The following is a 13,734-nucleotide window of genomic DNA, read 5'->3' on the forward strand; positions in this document are numbered from 1 at the left end:
TTGTGGCAATTTTAAAAAATGTGAATCTGACTTTAAATTTTTCTTTATATAAATGTAAGGGAGGCAACCTGGCCTGCTTTATTAAATGTATTGTTTTTGAAGTGCATTTCATCAGCATGCAGCCCAGAGTTGGCCAACTCTAAGCTTATACCATATTTACAAACTCTCTCACCAGCATCTTACTGAAGCCTTTTTTCTGCATCACTGATTGCCAAGGCAACCAGTCTTTAAGAGGAGCTGCACTATACTTTCTCAGCTTATTCAATATAGCTTTTTCTTAATGTCTGCTTAGAGCACTGTGCTCTCGTTTGCTGCCAGCCACTGAATCACATAAATGAATATACAACAACAGCTGAACGCAGCTCACTGAGCATCACAATGCGGAAGCTACACCACATCCAAAAGTTACTATGCTGTTTAAGCCTGTGAATTCAACAACAAAGAACAGACCAGGAAAATGGCCTTTCAAAGAACCAGCTTTATATTCAGGCCGAGCGTGACATGAAATTTAATGTGTTTTACTGCTGGTTTTCCAAGGGAAAAAATGAAGAGCATGTACGTTGAGACTGTTGTGCTTTTCATTCACAAAAGTCCCTATTAGCATTTCTTTACAACACAGTACAGTATCATCAGAATTAGAGTCTGTCAAAATGTCTTGATGAGTACCTTTATAACCACTTAGAAGCCACACTTAAAACACAGAGATTGGCAAATAACTTCCATTTATTTCTTGCTGGCAGAGGAGGAAAATGTCTTTGAACAAATCTGAACCTTGTGTCACTTTAGGAATGAATGATTTTATAATGTTCTAGTGAAAAAAGGAATAAAGAATAATTAAGAATAATGTTCTAGTGAAAAAAGGAATAAAGAGTAATTAAGAATTTACTCAAGCCCTTCACATCAGTTTCTTGCTCTTTATCATTTTTATATTTATACATATTTGTGTTTGTATGTGTCCCTACCCAAATAATGGATGTGATAGAAGTGAAAGGGATACTATTCTGATTCTGTTTTTGTAGTAAGTTTGTTTTGTTTAACTACAATTACCAACTGCTTTTGTGAGATGTGTTTTCACAGGGGAGAGATATTGAACTTGGTCAAATATTGGTTTTAGTGGGGAAGGAAGTGCAGTTTTAAGTTTTCAGTCAAAGCTCTGAGTTTAATGGTTCGTGTTTAAAACAACAATAACTGACATTTTTAGTCATCTATCACCCCCTCTTGAGCAAGGCTGATGGAAGCTGCAATTGGAAGCTGGAAAAAAGGAAGAATGAGTCTTAGGGCTAAGGCAGCATCGGCACTCCTGGAGGGCAAGGATGAAGGAGTGGGAAGCACCCCCCACCTCCCATCCCCCACACAGCTGCAAAGATAAGAATATTGGGAGCCAGTTAATGGTTGGCCCAGTAAATTAGGTGGACAAGGAAATACGAGTGTGTATGAGATGGGAGGCATTGGGGAATGTGTGTGTGTGTGTGTGTGTGTGTGTGTGTGTGTGTGTGTGTGTGTGTGTGTGAGAGAGAGAGAGAGAGAGAGAGAGAGAGAGAGAGAGAGAGAGACTCCACCCAGACACAGGGTTTGCATTCACTAAGACTATTGCTGCTGTAGGGAATGCAAATGCGAATCACTCCTTGGACTGAAAACCCCCACCCACATTACAATACAGTCAACCACATCTTTGCATAGCAAGTTCTACCCAAACACTTACTGATTGGTTACCCAGCCTGACACATGGACAATATATACCCCACTAAACATTCCCTTCTCACTGGACACAGTGTGTAACAGTTCTCTCTGTGATACACCTCTAAAGATGCCAGCCACAGATGCAGGCGAAATGTTAGGAACAAGATCTACCACATCACAGCCACACAGCCTGGAAAACCCACAAGTTGAATCCAGCCGTGAAAGCTTTTGACAATACATTGGTTTTATAACTCGATCACTAGCTAATTCATCTTAGTGTTTTTTTATGGGCCAACTTTACCAATAATTTTCAAACTCTCCAGTAACACTTCAAGTTTCAAACTTTAGTCCAATCCCATCCCTGCCAGAGAAAATTGACACTGACATGAATTCCATGGGACAATTGCCATTTCAATGTTTTTCCTTTGAGCGGCATACAGGTTAAGGATCTCCCTTCTCCCCATGAGATCCCATTCACTTCAGGGGGCGGCTCCTTGCATCCAGATTTAAAATACATATTTAAAATAATATTCTTTAAATACATATTTAAAATAAAATATATATTTAAAATAATATTCTTTTGGAATGAAAATCAGTGAAGGACAAAAAGGATGTTTTTATAGGAATGAGGGAGGGTAAAGGCTGTTATTTAGGCTCTGCACATTATGTGTCCAGATGATATATAAGACTACATACCTTACAAAAGAAATTAGGGGAGAAATTTAGGAGATTAGGTTTGCTGGCTATGAGGTAAGTGTAGAAGGGATGATGAAAAGGCTGTGTTGGTGCCACATGTAAACAGGTACAGTACAGGCTGCTGGGCTCCTTCACTTGGTCAATGTGTCTGCTACTTTGGTGGGCTCAGAGAGGGTATCCTGTTTAATTCCCAGAGCAGTGTCATCACTTGGCTCCATTGCTGAGCAAAAATTGCATTGCTGCTGCCTATATCATCAAAGTGCTACAATGGAGAAACTTTGGAGGTGGAGAAAAATAAGTAGAGGATGGGAAACAGCAAAGTCCTGGACTCAAAGCTGGAACTGGTGAACATCTGTAGATGTGGTTTGGGAAAAACTATTAGGAACATGCACCTGTAAATGGGAATAAGAAATGGATTTCCTGGTCTCTGTATATTTCAATACAATCTATGTCTGTTTCAGTGCCACCGTCACTGTGAACAGGGAATTATTATTATTATTATTATTATTATTATTATTATTATTATTATTATTATTATTATTATTATTATTCAAAAACAGTTATACACAGCAAACAAGATCGATATGCTGGATTTTGTATTACATCACACTGCGTCCGGACACTTGAGAAGCATCTAGGACTGTGCTGATGTATACATTGAATAATCGTGCAGAGCCAGGTAAAGATTATTTTGCAGCTGACATATATGGTGATTTTGTCAGAAGCATGAGTATTTTTTTTTTCACCAAGTGCCGTTCAAGATCTTTAGGCACTGCACCCAGTCATGCCGATCACCCATAGGACCACCTTTACTGGATTTGTATGCAGAGTCTTTTATGGATTCAATCCTTAAATCCCCTCATTATGCATTATAGAAGTTTTTCAGATTTACTTTCTCATCAATCCTGCTGCAACATCAACTATTATTATTATTATTATTATTATTATTATTATTATTATTATTATTATTATTATTATTAGGAATTTATATACCACCCACACCCAAATGTCTCCTTCCTCTCTTAAAGTGCCTTCCAAGACAATTTGCTTTTGTCTACTCATGCTCCAGCAGTTCTTCTCCCCCTTTATATGCTCACTCTCTTTGTAGTTGCAAAGAATTGTGATAGGGGGGGGGGGGTCTATTGTTCTACGGGAAGGAAGAGGGTGTGGAAATTGGTGACTAATGCTAGGCTGCAGTTTCAGCCTTTGCTCTTTCCCTATCACTGCTTCCAACATCCAAGTTAAAAACATAGTTGCCACTGCTAACCATACATATAGAACTTTCTTTTAGGAATTTCCACTGAGAGCTAGCATGGTGTAGTAGTTAAGAGCAGATGGACTCTAATCTGAAGAACTGGGTTTGATTCCCCATTCCCCCATGTTAGCGGCAGACTCTTATCTGGTGAACTGCATTTGTTTTCCTGCTCCTACAAATAAGTTTTTCAAAACTCTCTCATCTCTATTTACCTCACAAAGTGTCTGTTGTGGGAAGAGGTAGAGAAAGGAGTTTGTAAGCCACTTTGAGTCCCCTTACAGGAGAGAAAGGTGGGTTATAAATCCAAAATCATTATCATCTTTTTGAGTTAAATTAACATTGTGGTAATATGACCTTGCACAACTGCTATTATTAAAAATAGTGGCATAACCAACTAACAAGATATAATCAGTTCTGCTAAAACAGTGATGGCGAACCTTTTCGAGACCGAGTGCTAGAGCTGCATTAAAACCCTTATTATTTATCACAAAGTGCCAACGCTTGGCGAGATTTAACCTGTATACTAAAGGGTTTTAGTTTAGAAAAAACGGACAGAAATTCACGAAGTGATATTATTTACTCAGGAGTAAGCTTGGTGGTAGTTGGTGGCTTTGCTTTGAAGCAACCGTGCAACTCTTCCAATGGATGAATCACGACCCTAGGAGGGTTTACTCAGAGAAACAAGGCTACATTGGCAGCAACTGGGCTTACTCCCAGGAGTAAAAGGATGCGTGCTTTGGACCTTTACATAAGAAATCTGAGTGGGGTTTAACTTGAGGTGGCTTAACAGGGTTACCTGCACTGCTACCACAAAACTAGGTCGCAAAAGTTTTATGCTAATAATCGAGGCAATTGTAATGCAAGATTTAAATACTACATGTGTGGGGGGGCACTCTGTTTGCTTAGCGATGCCTGGAGAGGAGCTCTGAGTGTACCTCTGGCACGCCCATTTTATAGAGTTCGCCATACACTGTGCTAAAATGTTAAATATTATATATATTGGTATTTTGCCTATTGTACAAGAAGCAATTCTGAAGTCAGACGAAACACAAACCTTAAAATTGCAGATGTATCCAAATCTATCTTAAAAGGCTGGAAAGATAAATTGATGAAAAGTTTGAAATCTGTATTTCCATACAGAACTAAAATCATAAAGTCATAAGGCTGCCTTATGGAACAGTGGGATGACACATATAAAATCAATGGTCAAAAATCTGAGAAACTGTTTGTGGAACAGTGCAGTGCATAGTTAATCTAAATAGACTATCCTGGATATATTAAGCAGATTGAACAGTGTTCAGGCTATTAGTAAATGGAAAACATACCTTATTGGGCATGACAAAGAATAACCGGGGGGGGGGGGGGGGGGGGGCAGTGTTCCCAGGCCTATTGGAGAAGTCTAAGCTTTTCCTTGATGGAAGGAAAAGTCTGCTTGTGAAACATTCTGTAAGTATGATTCATCCCACCCAAACATACGTTCATTCACTATTACTTTGATATTTATTCTCTGAATGTTCTAATTCTAACCAGCAGGGATTTGGTGAGCTGCACAACTTACATAAGATAATTAATTTTAAAAATGTAGAGCAATTGCACCCTTTAAGTATCTCTGAAGATATGAGACACAAATGTGACCTTTGGGTTTCAAAAGGATAGCAAATAGAAAGCAACTGTCGCATCCTCTGTTCCAAAGAAAAGGATTTTAGAAATTGAAAATGCTGCCTGGTTTCTCCAAATTTAGTTTTTCCCCTCCATTGCATCCTTGCCCCAATTTCGCTTACCCTTTGTTTCCCTTAAGAATAAAAAGGTTTGGCTTTGCACTGTAACTAAATGAGGACTAGCTGCTGCCTTTTTTTTCTGCTGTTAATTAGCTGGGCTCCAAATTCATTCTCCACTGATGAGATTGCTATGAGTGCCTGAGCATTCCTTGTTACAGATGCATTATATCCCTGTAAACCAATGAAAAACTGTCATCAGGCTTCCATTTTAGACGTTATCAATGTGTTCTTGTTGCCATAACAACCAGAATCAACCTATCTCGAGGAGTCTTTATCTTGCTGGCTTTTAAAAAGCTAGGAATTTTACTCTTTGCACCATGTGGATTCCAGATGAATTGGATTTTTTCTTGCATACAGACCCTAACTAGCCAAAGTATTATTTGGGATTAAGATAACCATAATTTATTTTGTGAGTGGGAAGGACCTGCACGTAGCCTGTCACTTGCCACCTCCCTTCCACTCCCAGGAAATCAACATTTTTCATAGGTGCTGGCAGACAATGGAGCAGATGTGATTCACACCAGAGGAACTGATTTTTTTTTAAAGTTCTGTGCAGCTTAGTTACAGAACTGGGGAGTTTCCATATGATGTGATCTTAAGTCTGCCAGGATCACAGCGCATTTGTTGTGCTCAGCTGACAGGAATGTTTGCTTGTGAGCTCTAGGGATGCTTTCTGAGGGGCCTTTAATTTCTGACTGAAATATATACTGATTATTTATCAATCAGTTTTGGATTGGCTGGAAATAGGCAAATAGGGGTTTTGTGCGTGTAATGGTAATGTTGGTTACATTGAAAAAGTCTGAAAAGATTAGCCAAAATTAAGGGAAAGAAGCAGAGTAAATTAATGTTTAGCCTTTGTGCTATAGCCTCTTTGTATCAAAGTAGTACACTGTAGCTATGCAGGTGCAGGACCATGTGGACGAAGGGCTACATACAGTGGAAATACTTGCATTGCTGCCTCCTTAGAAAAGACGAGGGTGTTTTATGTAATATCAGTTTTTTCCCTTAAAAAGTGGGATATTCTTTTATTAAATACTGCAAACGAGATTTCACTTGCTGCAGTTGGATTGTTTTAAAATGCTGAAGTTAAAGGCCTTTTGCTTGGACTATTGGCAGTTTCTGTGTCTCCAACCTCTCCATGGTTTCTATAAAAGGTAAGAAATATTACATGATTTTAAGACTGGGTGACTGAAAGCTGCTGCATCCACTTTCTGTGAGATATATTTGCATGGAGAGGAAGGGGGTGGGGTGGGAAAATTAATGCAGATTTATTGCGACAAAGGTTAAATGTTTATTGTTTCTTTAAATATAGTGACATTGCTGTTTCCATGTTTCTGTACTGAAGTGATGTGGTATTAATATTCATATTTTAAATGAAACAGTAACTTTTTTCTTGAAATGTGGTTTTCATTCCCTTTGATTTTATCTCTCCCTTAAGCAGAATAACTCATTAGATCTACACAACATAAATAGTGCTTAGATATTATTTGGAATATCATGGATAATTATGTGATGCATATTAATATTCCAACAAGGAAAAAGTTTTAAAAGAGCAGTGTGTGTTTCACATGAACAAGCAATTGCACATCAAAGCAGCTGTGACAGAAAGCTGAAATGATAGATGGTGAGTCATGGCCAGGCCAACACTAATGGGACTGAGTGTTGGATGCATTGTTCTTGCGAAAGTAATGGAACAGCAAAATAAGCAATTTAATTTGACATCTATGCCACACTTACCCTGATGTTTTAATCTTATCTTTGGAGGTCTCACTATTCAGAACAACTTCTCAGTGAAGAAATCATGTACAGATTATTCAGTTAGCATTCCTCCAAGGTTGCTTTTAATTTTTTCACAACATTTTGCAATCTTCTATAGAAGGACTACACTTATGTCTTAGAGAAAATACTTGGAAGGAATGCTAATTACAGCTTTATTTATCACACAGCAGTTGCAAATCTTCCATATGTATACAAGGAATATATGCTCTTTTTAACTGTCATTTTGTTGCAAATTTCTTTTTAAAGAAAGTCTGGCAACACAATGATGCAGAAAATTTTGTGTAGCTTTAAAATTAATTAGAATATGGAAATCAGATTTGTGCCTTTTCTGTGTTTATTTAAATGCCTTCCTTTTTCTCTAGGAGTAATTATCAAAGAAGTGCGGTACCTTAATGCTTTTCACTACCTATTTCCCTATATAATAAGATTGCATTTTAAAAGGTATGACAAACTTAATTTGCATGGATTATTTTAATCAGAATGTGAAAAAAACAGTAATTACTTACATTAAACATCATTATTTCATCAGAGTATTTTTAGTGTTTACACTACATAAGCTGGAGTCACTTACCTGAGATAAAATATTGCTAAAGAACTGATAACATAAACCTTTATCTTTTAAAGTACAGGATGCTTAAGAATCTCAGAAAGTATTTGAAATTAACCTTTTTGTTCCTTGTATGTGAAAATAAAACATAAACGTGTTAATGAATATGATTCTCAGTCTTTAAAAGTTCTAGTTATGCTTCATTATAATTTTTGAAGTTAATCAGAATTCTTCACAAAATGCCTACAGGCCCACAAGAAGAAAGAGAGTGATAAAAAGGAGAGGGGAGGCAAAGTGTATGAAAAATAAATTGTGTTACCAGATCCAAACTTTAAATCTGATTAATTCATCCATGGCTTAATATGATGTCTGGCAGTGATGTTGAGGCTTTCTCTATCTTTTACCACTGAAGGTCCATAAAAGGAAACAAGTTTGGCAAATTTAACAGAAAAAAATATAATCTCTGCAGTTGAGTTGATCAGCAAGCTAAAACTGAATTACAGCTTATTAACTTATTAAAAAATAATAGAAGATACCTTGAATTCAGCAACATGCGTTCAGACCTTTCAACAAATTCTAGTTGGGACAGTTTTGATGCAAGTGATAAAATAATAGATTATTTACTGCTGCAGTTAAGATCATGCTTCAATTTTGTAATTGATATTACTAACCTACACTTTTAGATCTAGAACTATGACACTTGTTTTGTGTGTGCTGCTGCTGATACTGTTCCAATGTGAAATCTATTTGTTTATTAAGCTTATGGCTTTCATAGAACATGATAGAAAGACACAAAATGGTCTTCTTTGAAGTGCAGTTTTGCTCAGTAGAAGCACTCAATTTTTTAAAGTGGAGTAGGCAGCAGTTTTTCTATATATAAATTAATGTCACTTTTTTTACACAAGGAATTCCTACAACTGCAATTTTGATTTTGGCTTTTCATAATCATACAACCTGAGATAATCTTTCATTTGCTGGTGTATTCAAAGACTAAGCCAGAGTTTGCAAGAATGAAGTCAAAAGATTGTTGAGACAGGGAACTTTTGACTCATTTCTTGCTTGTCTGTCATCCCAAGGCAAGTGATATCCTGCCATTTCAGAAGAGGGGGAAGTGATTCTGTTCATTGCCCATTTCAATTGAAGACATGTTGCTTCACTGACTTCTAGAATAAGGTGACCAGATTTTTACTATTGAAAAGCAGGGCGCGCACACCCGCATGAGCACACTGCTTTTTGCGGCGGTGCTCCCCGGTCAGGAAACAGGGAAGCGCCCCAGAAGGCACTGTAATGGCAGCACGCGGAGTGCGCAAAACTTCCTATTTGTTTCGAAGCGCTTCCTGACTTCAACCGAAGTCGTCACAATAAAGCGCCCGCTACAAAAACGGTGTGTGCTCATCGCGGCCCCTCTTCTGTAGCTGACGCATAAGGCCACATTTGTTTAATCGGGACAATGTCAAAGCCTGGCGGGGATCGCGGGACACGATTCGCATAAAAGCGTGAAGTGTCCCATTTAATCCCAGACGGACTGAGATCACCCTATTCTAGAACAATATTTGGGAGGGGCTTGTGCTGCTGGCCGGGGGTTTGGAATCAGTTAAAATCAATCTCCCATCACTTTCCAACAGAAAATAGCTTTGGTAGCTAGGGCTATGTGTATGCAAATTATTTTCCAGTTTCAATGATGTTGAGGTTTTCCTGTTTTCAATAGGGGTTTTCCGATTTCCCCATATACCATAGTGTATGCATGTACCTTTGGGGGTCTGTCCAGTTTTTCTCTGATTTATTCCTAACCTTATTTTCCGTAAATTTTTGAAAAAAGTTCATAGCAAATTCTATATATATGAGGTATGGGTAGGAAAGTTTGGGTTTTCTCAGTCTTGCCCTGATGGCAGCCATTTTTCCTGCCCCATCTTTGCAGTGGCCATTTCCCTGTCCTACCATCAGGCAGCTTTAAAAAAAATCTCTGCAATTGGATATTGCTCTGTCATTATAATGGCAGCAAAATTTCCAAATTGTGGAGATATAAGGGGGAAGGCATTACCCCTTATGTCCCAAACAGGCCGCTGTGTTCGGCAGCGGCAGAGCTGCTGGAGATCCCTGGTCCTGTGATGGTGCGGCTGGCCTCGACCTGGCCAAGGGCCTTCTACAGCTTCTGGCCCCTGCTACCAGTGGAATGCTCTACCTCCAGCTGTCAGACCCTCGCGGGACAGCAAGTGAGTTCCGCCAGGGCCTGTAACTTGCTAGGCTATTCCACCGGGCCTTTGGGGGGGGGCTGGCCGCGGTTTTATCACCCCCCACTGAAGCTGCCACTTTCCAACTGGCCGGGCCCCGGGTTCCATCCTGGGTCCTACCTATCCCTCCCTCTCGGCTGGCCTTTTAGATGCGGGTGCTTGTTGTTTTAAGCGGTATGTAATTGTAACTGTTATTTAAGTTTTAATTTTAAAGTTTAAAGTTTTAAGTTTTAATGAAATAAGCTGCACTCTTGTATTTGAAATGTTTTGCTGTAGTTGTTTAATGTGCAGCCATTCTGTGAGCCGCCTCGAGCCCTTTGGGGGTGAGGTGGCTTATAAATAAATAAATGAATGAATGAATGAATGAATGAATGAATGAATGAATGAATGAATGAATGAATGAATGAATGAATGAATGAATGAATGAATGAATGAATGTTATTCTAATGATTCAATTATATTCAACTAATACTTTTTTTAAAAAAAACCCTGGAAAGGCCCTGGTGGTTTGGGGGGAATATGGCTGCTGCAGGGAATCCACAGGAAAATGCTACATGAAAGCCTTGTTGCCACTACTTGTTGTATTGGCAGCCACAGTAGCAATGGGAAAAATTCTGTCTCTGTGTGGAAATCTTGTGCGTTTCTTTATCGCTGAGCAATGCTAATCTTAGTCATGTGATACTTTTAGCCACCAGGGATGTTTCTTCTCATAAATCCTGGCCAGTTTAACATGTGCATCAGGAGCTCATAGATACCAGATTCAGAAAATGCAGTTGCTGAAAGTTTTTCAAAAGCAGATAGTAATTATGGGAAGCCAGTGGATGATAGTTCGTAATAACTGACCACTCTTATAAACTAAGACTATATCCTGAAGATAGGCAATTGTTGCTGGTTGTGATCCCTCTGGGGGCATCGAAAGGTACTCTACATGAAAGAGCCCTTTATTTTAATTGGTGCTATCTCCTTCACATTGACAAAGCCTTAAAGTGGCCATTACTTGCATCCTTGACACTGCCATATATAGGTTTATCTGTCCTTGAGTTTTCGTGGCAGCATTTTTCTGAAACATGTCAAGATTCTAGCCCAAGGTTAGCATTTAGGATGCATGTCTTTCTATGCCAATCTGTATCATATAAGTGAAAAGTCTTCCTACTATCTACCTGTGTCTCTATGTTAATACACACAGGTGCTTCATCTCTTAATAATCTGAGTATGTGTATCTTGGTTCAAGTATCTAGTTCATGCATCATTCTCCCCAAATAATCATGTACTATTTAGAACTCATATATCCAAGTAAATGCCTCAATTGTCCAACTAGTGAAAACAAGAAACAAATTAATTTTAGAGCTGTGGAGTTTTATAATTTACACATTAAATGCTAACTTCTGAACAGTAGAGTTCTCTCTGTAGTTGTCGAGAAGGCTTTCAAGGAATCGACCTTGGAGTGCTTCATGTGGTGTTCTGGAGTTGTATGACAGCGTGTTCTGGCAGCATTCTCTCCTGGCGTTTTGCGCGACCATCTGTGGCTGCAAAGCATCTTCGGAGGATCTGATCCTCTGGAAGATGCCAGCCACAAATACAGGCTAAACATCAGCGAGAGAGAAAGCCTGCTGCTAGAACACCGGCCATACAGCCCAGAAATACTACTACACATGGCAAACCCACAACATAATGGTTCTCTTCTTCCTTCCATCCCAGTTCCTTCACTTGGAATGGTAATTAGAATCAGCCACCAGTCCCTAGCTAGGCCCTCAATAATTATGTGTTCCCAGTACCAGCTGCTGAAGTATATCCAGGACTTTATCTCAGCTTTCTCTTGGTGTTGGGCTGTTATGGATGGTTTGCTTTCTCTGAACATTCCTAGTTCTTATACTACCACTGGCAATAAGGGGAGTTCATCCACAGGCCAGCGCCCAGATGGCTCCCACTATCTTGCTGCTCCAGGCATTGGTGTTTTCCCCATGCATTGGGCTGGGAGAAAGTTATTTCTGGGAGACAGCAGACCTGCTGCCCAGTTCCGGATCCATTCCCTATGCTGTGCCTCTGCATCCTTTTGCCAGCACACCAATAAAATGACTGTGGCCAAATTTTACCTACACAATTGGGTTTCTTTGTCTCCTTCCACACCCCTCGGGCCACTCCCTCCCCTCCACAGGTGGCAATGCTAGATCTGTTCCACATTACAAGGTCTGATAGCAGCATCCCCTTCCTCAGATGTCCCAGATAGGGGTGAGCCAAGAAAAAAAAATTATCAGTATTTTTCAGGGTTGGTTTTTCTTGATGATACCACCCAAGTTAGGTGAGGTTTGGTTCAGGGGGTCCAAGGTTATGGACTCTCAAACGTGTAGCCTCCGTCAAACGTGTAGCCCCCATCCCCTTTGGGAGTCCATAACTTTTGACCCCCTGAACCAAACCTCACCTAACTTGGGTGGTATCATCAGGAGAGACCCCCCAAAACTCCCTGAAATGTTGGTGCTGCTAGCCTAAAAACTGCGCCCCCTGCAGGGCAAAAACTGAAAAACACTAAAAACACTAAATCACTAAAAATACAAAAAACAAACCTGAAAGTTTTGCTGCCCTCGAAGCGTGTGCCCGATTGCAAACGACGCGCACCCATACTTGGTAGCTCTCCTCCTCTGACACTGGGCTTGCCGTGACCTGGCCCAACTTTGTACTGCAGGCTTTGGAGGTAGAGCCCACAGTTTAAAGCTGGGCTAGGCTGAGCTCAGGATTGAACTGCAGGCTTCCCCTCTAAAGATCACTTGGACTTTGCAGGCAGTGTGTGCGGTTCAATAGTGGACCCAGCTAGGCTGTAGGTAAGTAAAGGGGGACTTTTTTTAAGACGGTGGACTAAATGAGCCTGAAAATGCTAAAGAAATTTTACATTTCTGGGATCAGAAATGTCACCTTTTTTGGGGTGACCAAAACACCCACCTCTAATCCCTAACCTTCCCCCACAGAAATTTCACAGTATTCTTCTTACTATTTCTCAGTGCCCACCTCTTCTTCCATAACTAAAATTTCTTCTATTATTTAAATTAATCTCAGTTTTTGAAAATTACACTGTTCCAGAAAACCTGAATTGTCAAGTAATAGCAAGTAGTCACAGCCACAAAACAACTCCAAGCAGAAGCAGCTTAATGCCACATGTCATTATCTTTTGGGAAAACATGGTGTGAATCCTTTAATAAATGCTAGTTGAAAAACCCTGCATATAATATTCTTATTATCTGAAATCACAGCTTCCAGATCTTCAGCTGATGTTGCTTTTCATATGTATCAGCTTCTTCCCAAGAATCTAGAATGCTGTAATTTGTCAGCATAGTATATATGCATATCCAAGCAGTATGGAATTTTGTAATTGATAGATGGATATTTTATCAATATGAAGATGGTTCAAGTGCCATCCAAGGTTTTTTGGTATGACACTCAGTGTGCCAATAATCACTGAGACCACAATAATTAATGACTTTGTTCTTACGCTACCCTTCTCAATGGGGACCTAAAGTAGCTTATATCATTCTCTTCTCTTCTATTTTATCCTCACAGCAACAACTCTGTGATATTGGTCAGGATGAGAGTGTTTGACTGGCCCAAGGTCACCTGGCGAGCTTCCATGGCATGGTGGGGATTCGAATCTGCATCTCCAAGCGTCTAATCCAATATTCTAACCACTATACCACACTGGGTTCCACCGGTGCCCATCCTATTAGTGTCGGGCAAAATGGCATGGATGGCAGCACACAGGAACTTACCTCGGCAGCTGGC

At 39.7% G+C, this 13,734-nt stretch overlaps 1 protein-coding gene across 10 annotated transcripts in view; it reads left to right on the top strand.

Moving 5' to 3' along the window:
* IQSEC1 (IQ motif and Sec7 domain ArfGEF 1) overlaps positions 1 to 13,734 on the top strand; it is a 447,788-nt gene that overhangs the window by 239,745 nt on the left and 194,309 nt on the right. Inside the window, exon 1 of one of the 10 annotated variants that reach the window (XM_048491778.1) lies at positions 5,767 to 6,563. The exons of the other annotated variants lie outside the window; for them this stretch is intronic. Within the exon in view, the coding sequence (XP_048347735.1) occupies positions 6,487 to 6,563 (77 nt within the window). The 5' untranslated portion in view covers positions 5,767 to 6,486. Of the gene's footprint in view, positions 1 to 5,766; positions 6,564 to 13,734 lie in introns of those variants that run through there. 10 annotated transcript variants of the gene reach the window in all.

The sequence above is a fragment of the Sphaerodactylus townsendi genome, linkage group LG03, assembly GCF_021028975.2.
Source record: "Sphaerodactylus townsendi isolate TG3544 linkage group LG03, MPM_Stown_v2.3, whole genome shotgun sequence".
In the NCBI taxonomy this organism is placed as follows: Eukaryota; Metazoa; Chordata; class Lepidosauria; order Squamata; family Sphaerodactylidae; genus Sphaerodactylus; species Sphaerodactylus townsendi.